Source organism: Dasypus novemcinctus, chromosome 6 (genome assembly GCF_030445035.2).
Source record: "Dasypus novemcinctus isolate mDasNov1 chromosome 6, mDasNov1.1.hap2, whole genome shotgun sequence".
In the NCBI taxonomy this organism is placed as follows: domain Eukaryota; kingdom Metazoa; phylum Chordata; class Mammalia; order Cingulata; family Dasypodidae; genus Dasypus; species Dasypus novemcinctus.
The window spans coordinates 35592574-35607286 of NC_080678.1; the positions used below are offsets into that span (position 1 = coordinate 35592574).

Consider the following 14713-nt stretch of genomic DNA (forward strand, 5'->3'; position numbering starts at 1 on the left):
AGTAACATTTTAGTGTTGGTTAACAAGTAACCACCCCCACCTAATGGGACTAAAACTTGGTTTCAATTTTTCAGGGGCGGAGCCTCGGCCGTACACCTGCGCAGTTCACCGTGGGGGGGAACATCCGCCCCTCCCAGACTTCGGCTCCGCCTCCTTAGAGTCGCTGGACGGTTCTCTCTCTCTCTCTAGCAATCCATCTCTATGGTCTCCGTTGTGGTTTCATCCGGAATAGGCAGAGTTTCCGGTTCCGGTGGGGCCGTCCCTAGTGGTGGAGATGGCGGCTGCGGCGGCGGGGGTTGCGGCTTCGGGCTCTGGAGATCCACGGGAAGAGGCTGAATTCACTAGCCCTGCCTGGCATGAGTCCCAGCTGCGAAGTTATAGCTTTCCGACCCGGCCTATCCCGCGTCTGAGTCAGGGTGACCCCCGGGCCGAGGAGCTTATCGAAAATGAGGTGGGGGGCGGGGCCGCGACTAACCAGGTGGGGGAGGGACCGGTTTGGAAAGGGGGATCCGAGGCAAGTGGTGAAAGAGGTGGAAATAGCTTGGCTGTGGACTGTCATAGTCTCTAAGGGAGATGGAAAAGGTGAGGAGAAATGGGGCTTAAGGGGTTTGTACTGGTTAAAGGAAGAAATTATTCTGGAGTAGTTGGCAAGTAGTTGGAATCATGGGATAATAACTCCCTAGCTCCTTGGGACGACTTCATTTATTTTTTTCACCTGGTGTTTTCTCTTAGGAGCCTGTGGTACTTACCGACACAAATCTCGTGTATCCTGCCCTGAAGTGGGACCTTGAATATCTGCAAGAGAATATTGGCAATGGAGACTTCTCTGTGTACAGCGCCAGCACCCACAAATTCTTGTACTATGATGAGAAGAAGATGACTAACTTTCAGAACTTTAAACCGAGGTCCAACAGGGAGGAAATGAAATTTCATGAGTTTGTGGAAAAACTGCAAGATATACAGCGGCAGGGAGGGGAAGAGAGGTAAATTCATAGATCATGTTTTTCACTTGAATTTAGGGCACCTGTTTTTCTTTTCTTGTACCTATTTGACGGTTTGGAGGAGTTAGATGTGTGGAGATTGGCATCTTATATCTCTGGAATCTTGTGGAATGAATTTTCTCTTCCAGACTGAAGGTTTGGAGTGGTTATTACTGATTATTGTGGCCACAGCCAGTTCTATAGCTTAAGTGATGAAGAAATGATTAGACTTGAGGTGATTCTCTAGTTCCTGTCTTCTGCTTCATAAAATGAGAGTCACAGTTGCCTAGAAAGGTGAGGCAGGTGAACAAAATTAAAGAATTTGTCTGGGTAGAAACTATGATGAAGCTATATGCCCTGTTCAGAGTGAGAAATCATTACTTTTCTTGTTTCTATTTAAGGGTGCAGGCCCTCAGTTGCCATATATTCTGATTTTTCATTTAAAATCTTTGACTTAAATGTGGGCATCTAATTCAGATTTTTAAAAAATGCTGCATGGGAGCCAAATAGAAAAGTCTGTCATTGAATGTGACCCTGAGATCACTAGTTTGCAGCCTTTGCTCCAAAGCAGGAATTCCTAATCTTTTTCATTCCGTGGGCCCCTTTGTCAGTCAGGTGAAAACCTTGGACCCCTTCTCAGAATGTAGTGGCAGATAGTTTTATGACACACCTACACCAACACGTCCCCACAAGAATAATGTTTTTTTTTTTGAATTTTCAATTCAAGCTCATGGACCCCCTGAAATCTTTCCACAGACCCCTGGTTAAGAACCCCAGCTCTAAAGTATTAGGCTGGCTAGGGACAGTTCAGGCTTAAAAATTACATAGATTGTTGTGATTCTGGAGTAAATGATACCAGGAAGATCAGATTAGACTGGGGGAGGGGGAGTAGGGTTGGAAAATGATGTCAGTGGTCCGTGTTATGCCAATAATAGCAGACACAATGTACACACATTGGGAAAGTGAGTCTTCCTCTCTGCTTTCATCTTGGTTTATGAGAACAGCTTCTTATATAGGTCCCAGCTAGCATTCAGTCTCACACTAAATCTTCCTGCTTTCATGGAGTAGTTCTATGGAATAAAACCATGTTATTTTATGGTGATTGGCCACTTCACATTTGATCCCTAACATGGGGCTTCTCCCTTCTGCCCCAATTCTTTTCCCAACTCCTCAGCAGTATGTACCTAAATGAATGAATTTGAAATATCTTTTTTTTTTTCCTGGCATTCAGCAGTTGTCATAATGATGGGATTTTGACCAAAAGAGTTTCCAAGATCAGAACTGTTCTCTCCTTTAGGTCTTATAAAGACTGGTTCAGTACAGTCATTTCATCATTAATTTCCTCAAATTTAGCACAGCACATAAACATACACATATCCAAAGTTGGAAGAAATTAAGTGGTGCTGGTATAATGTATAATTCCACTGAATGAGCATATGCCCTGGACTGAGCAAGATTTAAGATGTATGACTCTTCTGGTTCCTCAGTCACTTTAAGTTTCTTGTCTCCTGTAGTGAAAATATTGTGTCTCACTCAATGTAAGATAGGAGTTTAATCTGTACTTTATAGGTGACTTAAGGGATTTTTAAGAAATCTACTGGGTGCAAGTTTTGTCCTATCAGCTGACTTTAGCACCATCCAGGTCCACTGTATAATTAAACAGATTTTTGTGATTCTGGAGTAGAGGATATTAGGATCCTTTTTGAACTATGTGGCGCATTTACTGTGGGTGTAATGTGACTGTTTAGATTCCATGTTTGGGGAATGTCTGGGCCTCAAAGTTACTTGAAGAATTTTTGTGTGAATGTGCTTATAATAATCTCTAGGGAGAGTCCTTAGGTTACATTTGAGTGTTGAAGCATTCTGTGTCCCCAAAAAGGTAGCTAGTATATACCCAACTTTTCAAGATTTCTTGTTGTTGCCCTAAACGTTATGGTTTTAAGCAGTGGGATTCCCTCTGAGCCTTATGAAGTAATATTTTCAGGACCAGAACAGGGCTGCTTTCTGTCTCCTCCGTTCTTCAGGTTCATCCTCTTATTAATGACTCTTGTGGGGCTTGATCAAGTGTATCTTCATTTTTGTAACCCTTAAGTAACCTCTGACCTTTCTCAGGCGTGTTAGGACCTTTAAGTGCAGAAAGCCTGATGAGATACCTTCCTGTTTACTTCAGCTGTGGAAGGCTACTACAGATTGGTGACTGAATCAGCCAAAATTGGCTGGGCTTCAAGCCAGAGGACAGTATCTTGAAGCAACAAAAGCTTATTTCTCGCTCAAACAACATGTTCATCACTGGTCACCTGGGGGTCTCTGTACTCACATCATCATCATCATATCTGGGATCTAGATTACCCCAGCAGCTATTATTTGGAACTTTGCAGTTTCTGTAGTAGAGGGAAAGAGAATGTGGTGGTAGTGTGTATGGTTCTTAAAGTTTGGAAGTAACATCACATTTACAGACTCTTCATTGTTCGAAGCAAGTTAAATAAGCAAGCCGAGCTGCTTCTTCACAGAGGTGCAGAAACCACCTCTTGGCAAATAATAACACAGCCTACCACAGTGGCCGTAGGGGCCAGAGAGGTTATCTTGGGCCTTGATCGTGTGTAGAACAAGTCCAATTCATCATTCTTAGTTTAATGAATAGGCTTTAACTAAGAGTATACAAAATTGTATGAGCTTTCCAGAAATACATGAAATTGTATGAAAAGTTCTCAGTGTATATACATTTTTATGGGGAACTTTCCTTGGATTCTTAAAAAATTTGTGCCGTGATCCAGAAAAGATCACTTGCTTAAGGTAAAAAGTTTGGTGTTGAACAGAGCTCTAAGAAGGATAAGAAAAGAATTCAGTTCTCCAAGAATCTGGGTTGGCTAATGTTTACGTGACTACTGCTACTCTCTGTAAGAGATGCAACTGTGAATTTGGTTTTGGGTTTTTAATTCCAAAAGTGGGGAGGCCATGCCAGGGACTGTTTATGTGGGCACTAATGGGATTTCTTCTTGGGAATATAGGTTATATCTGCAGCAGACACTCAATGACACTGTGGGCAGGAAGATTGTTATGGACTTCTTGGGTTTTAACTGGAATTGGATTAATAAGCAGCAGGGAAAGCGTGGCTGGGGGCAGCTGACCTCCAATCTGCTACTCATTGGCATGGAAGGTAAGAAATATTTCAGAAAGCAGTATGGGTTGGAGTCATACAAACCTGAATCCTAATCTTGTCTCCACTCAGTAGCTCCATTACTGTGAACAAGTAACTTAGCCTTCTTAAGCCTCAGCCTCCTCATCTGTAAAAGGAGCACACTAATAATTTTTAAATAGCTGTGAAGATTAAGTGAAGGTGATGTATGTTAAGTCTTTAAGATAGTGTTATGCCTTTCTCCCTTCCTCAGCTCCTAAGTCAGTACATAATATTCATATATTAGGAACTTTTCTGAAATACTACTGCTCTATTCAGTCTATAGTCAGAAGATTTTTATCCCAGTGAAAGAGGGGAAACTTACTTTTCCAATTTAAATTCAGCTTTATCTTTTGAATAGATAATATGCTCATTTGTTCAGAATTTAAAAGGCACAAATAGGTATGAAGTGATAAATCCCCATCTCTCAGACTTTCAGTTTCCCTCCCTGGAGGCACCCTGTGTTACGTTCTTTTGTAACCTTGTAGAAAATTTTCATGAGTAGGTATATGAATGTTTGTTTTCTCTCCTCCTCATACTCCTCCAGTATAAAAGGAGAAACCTTTAATTCCCAATTAGGAGGAAAGCTTCTTACAGACAGGTTCATTGTCTCCTTATTTTTATTTCTTACATGTTATTTGATTTATTTTTCTTATTTAACTCATTGTTGGGTCCATAGTAGGTACATTGTAAATGATGAATAAAGTAGATTGAACAAGGAAATAGATCTTGTTGGTCATGGAGTAATTATTCATTGTCTTTCACTACTGGACTCTATGAAATCTCTCTCCCTTTGTCCCTTTTTTTAAATTTGGATCTTTGTTGCTAGAAGCAGTAAAGGATTCCAGTAATGCAGCTAATGATTTGACACCTGCCCTTTGAAACCAGCCCTTGGCTCTTGTTTTACCTGCCAGGAACCAGTTCTAGTTTACTTGACTGAGCTTTTCTTTTGCCTTCTTTTCCTTTGGTGGGGTGCAGGGAGGCAGATCCCTCAGGTAGAGATGGGAGAGCAGCTCCCCTTTGAGGATGCACATGGACTCTCAGCACTCAGAAGTCAGCTGTCATGGAATATCCCAAGCAGAGCTAGTAAATGTTTTCTAAACCTGCAGAGGTGTGTGTTCATCCCTAAGGGGTTGTGCAAAAGGTAAAGAAGAGTGGCCTCAGTCATAAAGGAGTAGATGGAGCATATATACTCAAGGGAAGAACTAATTAAAGGTACCTTATTCAGATAATGTAACGCTCTCTTCAGGAATCTGATATGCTCCCTCCCAGCGAGTTTCAGTGTTACTAAGAAGTATTGCATCCCACAGGTGGGTTGAAGTGGGATCAAAGGTTGCAAATCTGTGAGTTCCATAAGAGCTACTCAAAGCAGTATGTATTCATACAGCTTAAGATGACTTGACTCACTCCATCAAAGTAAAGTATGCATTTTGTTCATTCTAGTAGTTTCTCTTGTTTTACTGCCCTTGAATTGTTGCCATGGTAAAATAGAATACAAGTGTACCTGGTGTATTACTTTCCTAGGTTCGTGAGTACTATTTTGATGAGCTATTGCTTCCAATGAGGACAGCTGCCATCATTTAGGAAAGTCTTTGCTGATCAATGGTGAACACTTAGCCAGGGATGGCTTCTAGACTTATTTCCCATTAAAAGTGAAACACCTTATTTACTGAGAGTTATAATTGCATTTTCCCTGATTTTGGTTTGGAACATTTAACTGAGAGGGCAGGCTGGGGTTTTCTACAGTGCTGGGTCCTATATTCCAATCTGAACAATGGAGCCACTACTCTAATATTAAAGAAAATATTTTTCCTCTTGCAGGAAATGTGACACCTGCTCACTATGATGAGCAGCAGAACTTCTTTGCTCAAATCAAAGGCTATAAACGATGCATTTTATTCCCTCCGGATCAGTTTGAGTGCCTCTACCCATACCCTGTCCATCACCCATGTGACAGACAGAGCCAGGTGAGCTTATGTGATCTGAGGAACTCTAGCTCATAGGAAATCTTTTGGGATCAATGACTGGAATGTCTTTCCCCATCCCTGCTATAGTGTTAATGCAGTAGTATGTCAGATTTGGATTACAGACAAACCCAGAAGACAGTTTCACAATGTAGCTTACATATTCCAGGCCCCTATAGTGGTCTCCGGATGTCTGTAAGCATGAACAGCCCCATCAAGCTAATTCTACAGGGCAAACCCCATCATTGATGCTGGTGGACTCTTAGTTGATTGGCTTACAAGTACATAAAACAAAATGTGTCTCCATTGGACTTAGTCACTGTATTCTTTTGTCATGGATGCCATTTCTTTTTGATTTGGAGAAAGGCAAATAGAATTGAGATGTGTCACTTAATGCAATTCCTAGATCTAAGTAAGGTATGTGGTTGACTTTGTGTCCAGGCAGAAAGGAAGAGAAGACTGCCCAGCCACTTCATGTAGGAGTCTTTGTTAATTAGAATGTTTTGAGGAGAAAGTTTCCTTCCTTTCCTTAGTCTGCGGAGTAGGTCTTTTGACTTGCAAGCTGTGTTGATTAACTTCTGACCCCAGGAACATTGAAGCCAGGGGAGCCAAGGGTTCTTTATCATTTGTCATTTAAGCATGCCCTGTCTTACATAGTTCTTTGCGAGAGAAGGAGAGAGAGTGTGTTTAATGTGAGTTGTGTCTTAACACCGAGTATAAATTCTAAAGGCATTTTTTTAAGGTATCTTATTTTATCACCAAAGTGACTAACTCACAGTAGTTGCTGATAAAGACCTGAGTGTTTTTTTGTTGTTGTTGTTCTTGTTGTTTTTCTTTTTCTTGACCCTCTCAGGTGGACTTTGACAATCCTGACTACGAGAGGTTTCCCAATTTCCAGAACGTGGTTGGCTATGAAACAGTGGTTGGCCCTGGTGATGTTCTTTACATCCCTATGTACTGGTGAGGAGGGGGTGAGGGCTGGGGTCTTCTTAGGAGCTTTCTTTCCCATTCCCTGAAAAACCTTACCTGTATCCCTTCTGAGTTGTGGCAGGAGTGGTCTTGTATGGTTTACAGGAAAGTTGGTGTATCCTGATGTGAGCGTACTGAACATGGGGGGAATGAAAACCCTCTCTTTAGGACAGAATGACCAATTCCTCAAAGTCTAAAGAAGTCCCAGAGGCTTGAGGTTAGAGAAACTTTTTTTTTTTTTTTTTTTTTTGGTATTTGGAGACTGAACCCTAGCCCCAGTATATATTTTCCAAGCTGAGTGTAAATATACTGTCTTTACTAATTCCTTTAGCTGGATGCCTTCCTCCCTCTGGAAAGTATGTTGCAAACAGGAGCCTATTTGATTTCTTGCAGGTGGCATCACATAGAGTCATTATTAAATGGAGGAATTACCATCACTGTGAACTTCTGGTATAAGGTGAATATAGTTGATTTTTTCCTAGATGGGACTGGGGTAGAGTAGATGTAATAAATGATTTGGGGCAGAGTGGGGAGGTTGGCTTCCTGGAAATGATTACCAAGTCTTTGGAAAGATGAAAAGGGATAGGATTGAATTGTATTTCTTAGATGGAAGGATGGTGCCAGGAATAGTGGGGTGACACTGAAACCTGCTGCTAAAGGCATTTCCTGAGCTACTGCTTCCTTTGCAGGGGGCCCCCACCCCTAAAAGAATTGAATATCCTCTCAAAGCTCATCAGAAAGTGGCCATAATGAGAAACATTGAGAAGATGCTTGGAGAGGCCCTGGGGAACCCACAAGAGGTATGTGGCTGCCCCATGGTGGCATTCCTTCAGCCAAGTGGGAGGGTTGACCAGGGAAAGTCAGGACTGGTATGACTAGTCTTCATAGTTCTCCTATCTTAGTATCTGGGGTCCCCTCTCTCCATAGAGGTTATCGGCATGTTCAGGAAATCCTTGTTTTCTGGTGAGAGCTGGGCTTGACTGGCAGATCAATTAAAATCTGTTTCATGCTAATGGTAATGTTCCCCATGGGGTTTGTGTGCCAGCTGGGGACCCCTGAGGGGATTCTTCTGGAACAAGAAGGGAGCAGAAAGCATCTCTTTATACTCTCCCAGCTCTTCTGGCAGCTCTAGGTAATGTTGAGACCTGCCTCCCACACAGGTACTTCAGTGATCCATTGGGTAAAAAGACAGTAATGCATTTGTAATGCTCTTGCCTCCTCCTTATTGGTGGCCTCAGCATCCAGAGAATGTTTGGAATTGGGAGATGGCACCAGCCCCAATTGCAGGTGACCTTTTGAGGATATATTGACATTTAACTTTTTTAAGGCATATTTGAGAAATGTGCAAAAAAAGTTCATTCTTGAGTATTTCTGACCTTTTTATAAGTTTGGTGCTTCTTAAAGCTATAGGAAAAGGGAAGGTAATAGAAGATCGACCCAGAAGGTAGGGCCATGCCCCAGAATACTGGGTTGATCTCTAGGAAGAGAATTGGCTAGGCAATTGAAAAGATTGAATGAAAACCTTGTCCCTTTTCTTAGCTGGACATAGAATGTCTATAGACACATCCTGTCTGGCTCCAGGACCAGAGGACAGGCAGTTCTGACTGGCTCCTCATGTCTCTTCACAGGTGGGGCCCTTGTTGAACACAATGATCAAGGGTCGATACAACTAGCCTGCCAGGGGTTGAGGCCTCCTGCCAGGTGACTGCTATCCCATCCACACCGCTTCATTGATGAGGACGGGAGATTCCAAGCGCTAGTATTGCACGCTGCACTTAATGGACTGGACTCTTGCCATGGCCCTGGAGGCAGATGTTTGGGGCAAGGCAGGGTGGATGGCACTCCACTCCTATTTGGAGGACTTCTTACCCATGCCGCTTATGCCCCAGCACCTACCCTCTCTGCCTCATCTAAAGTCCTGCATTCAGTGTGTGGAGCCCCAACTTCTGGTTGTCATCATGTCTCTTTGTGTCAGTCTATCAACTTTGGAATGTGTGTGCATGTGTGCACATGCACACACATGTATGTATTTGTTCCTTGCTTTCTTCTGGGCCAGGATGTCACTTCTGGCTTTCAGCCCTATCTCCTGTAACCTCAGTGCCTCAGCCTGAGAGAGAGGAGATGCTTCTTGGATCCCCCACTGCATCTGGGCTGCAGGGCCAGAGCTATCCTGACCATTAGGTCAGCCTGCATCCTTCCAGATTTTACACAGTCAGGCTCTAGGCTGAGTGGGCATGGCTACTGGCTCTCCAGAGGGGAGATAGGGCAGGAAACTTGCCTTTGAGAGCCTAGACAGCCTTCCTATGTGAGGGAGGATTAGATAGCGTAGCTTAGATTTTCAAGCTCAGGCCGTACAGAGGAAGGAGCCTTGACAGAGAAACTGAGGGTTGTGTATAAGTTCCAAATAACAGACACATGAAGTTTCTCTTTTAGCACCAGCTTTTGCTCCCTGTGCTGGACACTGAGGGAGTTCTTCTAGTGGTGGCTTCTCTAGGTTCTAGAAGGGCAAGCCTCTGTGTATATGTGTGAGTATGTGTGTTTGTGCATGCACATGTGTCCACACTGGCCAGCCTCTTCTTACTAAGGTTCTCCACTGCTTAACTTTGTCCAGTGGGACAGTACAGTGGAAGTCCCAGGGAAATAGTGCCCGACCTAGTCTAAATCTTTTAAACTCAGATTTTAGCCATTGTATGCTGGTTGGGTCTCACTGCAACCTGCCTGGGGCTGACTGGCTAAAGCCTCAAGGTCCTATGACCCTGACCAAGCCACAAACTCTACCTTTTCAATTTCCTGGCTGAGTAAATGAAATGGGGTCAAGCTTAGGCAGCTAACTCACCATGTGTCATCCACCTCAAGACAAGTGCAAAAATGTAGCCTTGCCTCATAAAATCAATGCCTCTGCCAGACCCCACTGCAATGCTCCAGAAACCCCCTTCAAAGTCAGGGCAACTGGTGAAACACGAAAATGGGACTTCGTTTTTTGTTCATAACTACTCATAAGAACTTCTCTCAGGGCTGCAGCTTACAGCTTGGTGGCTGTGTACTGCATAACTCGAAGGGCCATCATCTTTAATATATATTCAGTGGGAGTGGAGCCCCTGGAATTGTGCAGTGTGGGGGCCCTGTGTCTTTTCTCACCTCCACTCCCATTTTCATCCCCCTTCTCTCTGGAAGGAAAAAGGAGTTCAAAGTCTCTGGTGGTGGTTTTTTATTTTGTGTTTTTTTTTTGCCAAAGGTTTACTTCTAGCACCTGAGCTATGGCTCTTCCCCTGAAGCTTAGTTTACAGTGCACTGATGGACTGAGAGGATGTTGTGTGTATATGTGTGCACATCTGTGTTTGGGGAGGGGTGTTTTAGTGTACCTTATTCTGGTGTTTTTTCTGAACAGTGTGGGTGTGCAAACACGGTACCTTCTCAAGTATAGTTCTTTCAAATATAGCCAGTGCTGGAAAAATGTGATTGCAGTGATATCCATCCCTCTTCCGCCTCTTTGGGGAAGGAGGAGCCCAGCAAAGCTAGCAAAGCAGACAGAGGGCAAACTTGGCTACAGTCATACTTTGAAAGATAGCAAATTGTTTTCATTTTCAGTAGGTCCTGCCTCAGCCCTCGAAGATATGGGTGATGTATGGCAGGGAGGTTTGTGCCATGCCACTGGTCCTCACAGGGCTGACCAAGGTAATGGCTATGGGAAAGGGAGAAGGCTGGCTTTGGAACCTTAATACAGTTGGTCCTGATCTTTGGGTAATATAATAGCAGCCCTTAGTTATTAGACACCTCATATGTGCCTAGTGCTTTAATCTTTGTTCCTCACCATCCTGCAAGGTAGGTATTCTCATTTTACAGATGAAGAAATGGGCTCAGAGAGGTTAAATGATTAATAGCAGTCAGGATTTGAATCTAGTGCTGTTTCAGTACAAAATCCTTGCTCCTTCCCTTCTACCAAATTGTGATTGTCCTGCCTTACTTACTTGTACTACTGGCCTTCTTCACAGATCTCACCCCCTGGGAAATTTCTGGTGCCAGCAGGCTCAGGCCAAGAGGGTACAGAAGATCAGCTCAGGGTCTAGGCTCCAGCTAAAGGCATCTTGGGAAAATTGCCTGAGAAGCCATTTTCTGGGTTAAGAGTGCTGGTAGGAGTAACTGGGGAACCTGAGTTCTAGATTAGGTTCTAGTCTAACTTTGACCCTGTAACTTCTCTCACCACGCTTTTGTATTCATAGCTACTGTTCTGGGTGATCACTAGGAGACTTAAGTCATCTGCTGCTGCTGCATTCCCTAAGGAAGAGAATGAGGCTCTTCCTTTGACTTACCTAGGTTAAGTCTTTTTAGGCTCAATTTCTTCTTGCACAGGAGGACACATTTCCATAATTGCTTCCCCCCATCCTAGCCAGAAGCATGGGAGACAGGCACACTAAGGGAAAGTGGGTATTTGGGCCTGTATAGTGGTCAGCCAGTCTGCAAGCTTCTCTTTATACACTGGCAGGTATGAAAGAAACTACTGTTTTGTGAAATATTTGGGGGTGGGGTGGGGGAGGGGCTCTTCTGGGCATCAGTTGAGCAGATGCCCAGGATGCCTGGGGGAGACCAGCTTCCCCTACAAATCAGAGCTCTAAATTACAAGGTTTTTACCAACATGAACAGTTGGGGAAAGTCGTCTGCTCTCATTTGCGTAATGGTTTCTGTCACTGGTGATTAGACACAGGATGAAGGAAAAGAAATTTGACAATTAGGAATGAGTGTTCATTAATCTGAATCTGTTAGGAGACGGGTAGGATCCTCATCAATGGGCCAGCCCAGTGAGGGGATACACTCCCTCCCTTTGCCTCTCTCCCCCCACCCCCCAGACCCCAGGGCCACATCCTTTCAGTATTCCTGCAAGGAGGCTGAACTTATATTTCTTCTTAAAAAAAAACTAGGTGTGCCCAATCCCCTGCCAGAGTTAGATTTGGAAATTGACATCTATGGACTTGAGCCAACAAGATGGATGAGTGTTAAATCCAGGCTACAGGGGAAAAAGTTACAACACAACAATAGAATAGTTTTGACGTGTTGGTTGGAAAATGTCTTTATAATAACAAACACACTGATACCCTACCTTTGACTAGTATTGTTACATTCCAGCATTTCAGGTGTGCAGAGAATCTGTCTTTATCAAAATCAAGAAACTTCTGCTTAATTGGAAAGGAACCCACATGAAACAACTGGAGGTTATGAAGCCATGTCTCACTGGGCTCCCTGGAGGGGACCACGTTAGAGGCTGTTGAGAGGAGGAAGATCAGTACAACAAAGCTCTACCCCAGTCTCCTCCAAGTCCCTGAGCTCCCCAGGGAGGTACTGTACCCTAGACCTTCCAGGAACGTTGATTCCTTCCTCCCCGCCTCCCCCACCCCCCCATTTCAGTGCAGCTCTGGTTACGTGGAGGTCTCTGACCCAGAGGGCCAGCGATGAGCTTAACAGGCTGAAACTTGAGGGTTGGAGAACCCCATCTTGGATTTCTGAGGTCTTGAGTTACCTCACCTTTCACACCACTCCCTCTGCCCCTTCAGACTTCAAGGACAATGTTAGTTTGCACTAATTGGTACGTTTTTCTCCAATTTGTGACATACATGCAGTGGGTTCTTTAGGCTCTCTTAAAGGTTGGTGGCAGGGGAGTTCTCTTTCTCCCTCAGAATGTGAACTTCCAAGGTTGTTCCAAGGTTGGGACTGTGTCTTTCCCCTAAGTCGTCCCCTGCCTTTGGATCTTCCCTTCAAAATCCAGAATTCAGAGGGTGAGGGGAATGATCCTCAGTGAACGGTTTTGACAATAGGTTAAGTGGATGATGGGAGAGGGATTATTACCTGAAAGTGGCTCATGGGATTCTAGAGATCCTGGCCTTTTTAGCCTGTACTCTTCACCCCTTTCTCTGGAACCTTCTCCAGCTCCTTGACCTCAAGCCCCCTGCCCATTTCACAGCTGTCCTCTCAAACTGCCTTTTCTACAAAGATGTTATAGCTTCTCTTTCCAGAGGTCCCCCCAATTTCTCCTACCCAACTTCTTCCTGGCTAATCTTTTTCCAGTCGCCTTCACCACGGTCCTTTTCCTTAAACAGTTGCCCTTCCCTCAGAAGCTCCATGACTACAAGTGTTTTGATAGACTGGTCTTGACGGTAGGATATCTATCTGTCCGTGGGGTCACCGCTATTCATCTTACGTCCATCATCCTCTTCTGACCTGTGAAAGCTCTGCTCTTTACCTAGGCTTAATCTGTGTGTTCTATGTTTTCTCTGTCCTCTTGCCATTCCTTTGTCAATTCTGTACATCCTGGTTTAGCTCTAACTCTAGTGGCCCTTCTTGTCTTCAGAGATCGCTAACCCTTAGAAGTCTGTGATCATGAACAGAGGCCTGCTGAGTCTTTTGGGGGACATTTCTGGGGTGTAAGCCTCAGCACATAGCAGCCTCTAGGTCCAAGACCTCTGGTCAGGGAGGCCTCCATTGATTAGTCAAGAGAGGGATTCCTAGAGTGGTAGACAATGGAGAACAAGAAGTGGTGAGGGGTGGGAGTTTCAGGAGACTCCCCAGGAATAGGGCCAGGCCTGTCAAGCCAAGTGGAAAAACTGAAGTTTTGCTTCCATCTAAATATGTCTGTATGCCTTAGGGTCCAGAAGTTCAGAGATGATGGACATTTTGTGAATGATGTTAGTCTGATCTCTACTATTCCAGTGATTGCTGGAAGGGAAACAGCATATTGACCATCAGGTTTCAGGAGTGGAGTTCTTAGAAGAACGCTGGAAGCTGGGGGTAACAGGAGGAAGGAAGCCAGTGGCTAGCTTAGACCTAGCCCATTGCTTCACACCTGCAAGAATTTGAATGTGATAGCTAATTAAAGAAGTTAGACGGGGCCCTGCCTTCCCCACCTAAAATCTGGTCTCTGGGCAGTATTTTGGGAAGGAGGCTGTGTCTTTAATTTCCTATGGGAATTAAAATGCATGGACTTTGGAGTCAGATGTCTTTGGTTCAGATTTCTAGTTTTGACACCAGCTGGATTTGACCTTGGTTAATTTACTTAACCTCTCTGAGCCTCAGTTTCTCAACTGTAATGATATTGAGGGGGTGGGGGGTGAGGGAGGGAGTGGGTGTCGAAAATATCTACCTCAGGGTTATTGGATTAACTGAAATAATGTATGTAAAGCTTTAGCACAGTGCCTGGCAGCACTTAATAAATGGTTGTGGTGGTGGTGGTGGTTATATTTCTTATATGACTTACTCAGAAATTTGGTTTCAGTGATCTTTAAACCAGATTTCCAGGAATTCCTTCCCTCTCAAAGCCTAGACCGGAATAATGAGAAATACCCTGTAGAAACCCATTTTGAGTTGGGGACAGGTAGAAAAATCTTGGTTCCTAAACTAGTCCTGGAGAAAAAGAAACTGGTATGTGATGCCTCTTCTACCTGGTCAGCTAGACTTTACAGCTACACACTCCAGCCCCTGGTCCCAGGGGAGAGGCTATCAGGTATAATCTTTCACTGTGGGAGGGGATGTGAACAGTTAAATGATTTCCCATTATACCTAGAGAACCTATTGCCGCCTAAAACTGAGACTTGCTGCCAGATAGGGCCCGTTGATTCCGTTTTATTCTATTCCTCTCA

General features: G+C 44.0%; 1 protein-coding gene across 1 annotated transcript; it reads left to right on the forward strand.

Moving 5' to 3' along the window:
* Window positions 1-248: 248 nt before the first annotated feature.
* HIF1AN (hypoxia inducible factor 1 subunit alpha inhibitor) lies at window positions 249-14301 on the forward strand. The gene is made up of 8 exons (XM_004459179.5): window positions 249-451; window positions 733-983; window positions 3989-4137; window positions 5977-6122; window positions 6973-7079; window positions 7482-7545; window positions 7778-7888; window positions 8717-14301. The coding sequence occupies exons 1-8, from the start codon at window positions 275-277 to the stop codon at window positions 8759-8761; spliced, it is 1050 nt and encodes a 349-aa protein (XP_004459236.1). The 5' UTR covers window positions 249-274; the 3' UTR covers window positions 8762-14301.
* The last annotated feature ends 412 nt before the right edge of the window (window positions 14302-14713 follow it).

Excerpts from the sequence above, each read along its gene's own strand:
- HIF1AN (XM_004459179.5), top strand. The coding sequence starts at position 275 with ATGGCGGCTGCGGCGGCGGGGGTTGCGGCTTCGGGCTCTGGAGATCCA. Across the intron at positions 4,138-5,976 it reads GCTACTCATTGGCATGGAAG|GAAATGTGACACCTGCTCAC; the intron begins GTAAGAAATATT and ends TTCCTCTTGCAG. Across the intron at positions 7,889-8,716 it reads CCCTGGGGAACCCACAAGAG|GTGGGGCCCTTGTTGAACAC; the intron begins GTATGTGGCTGC and ends GTCTCTTCACAG.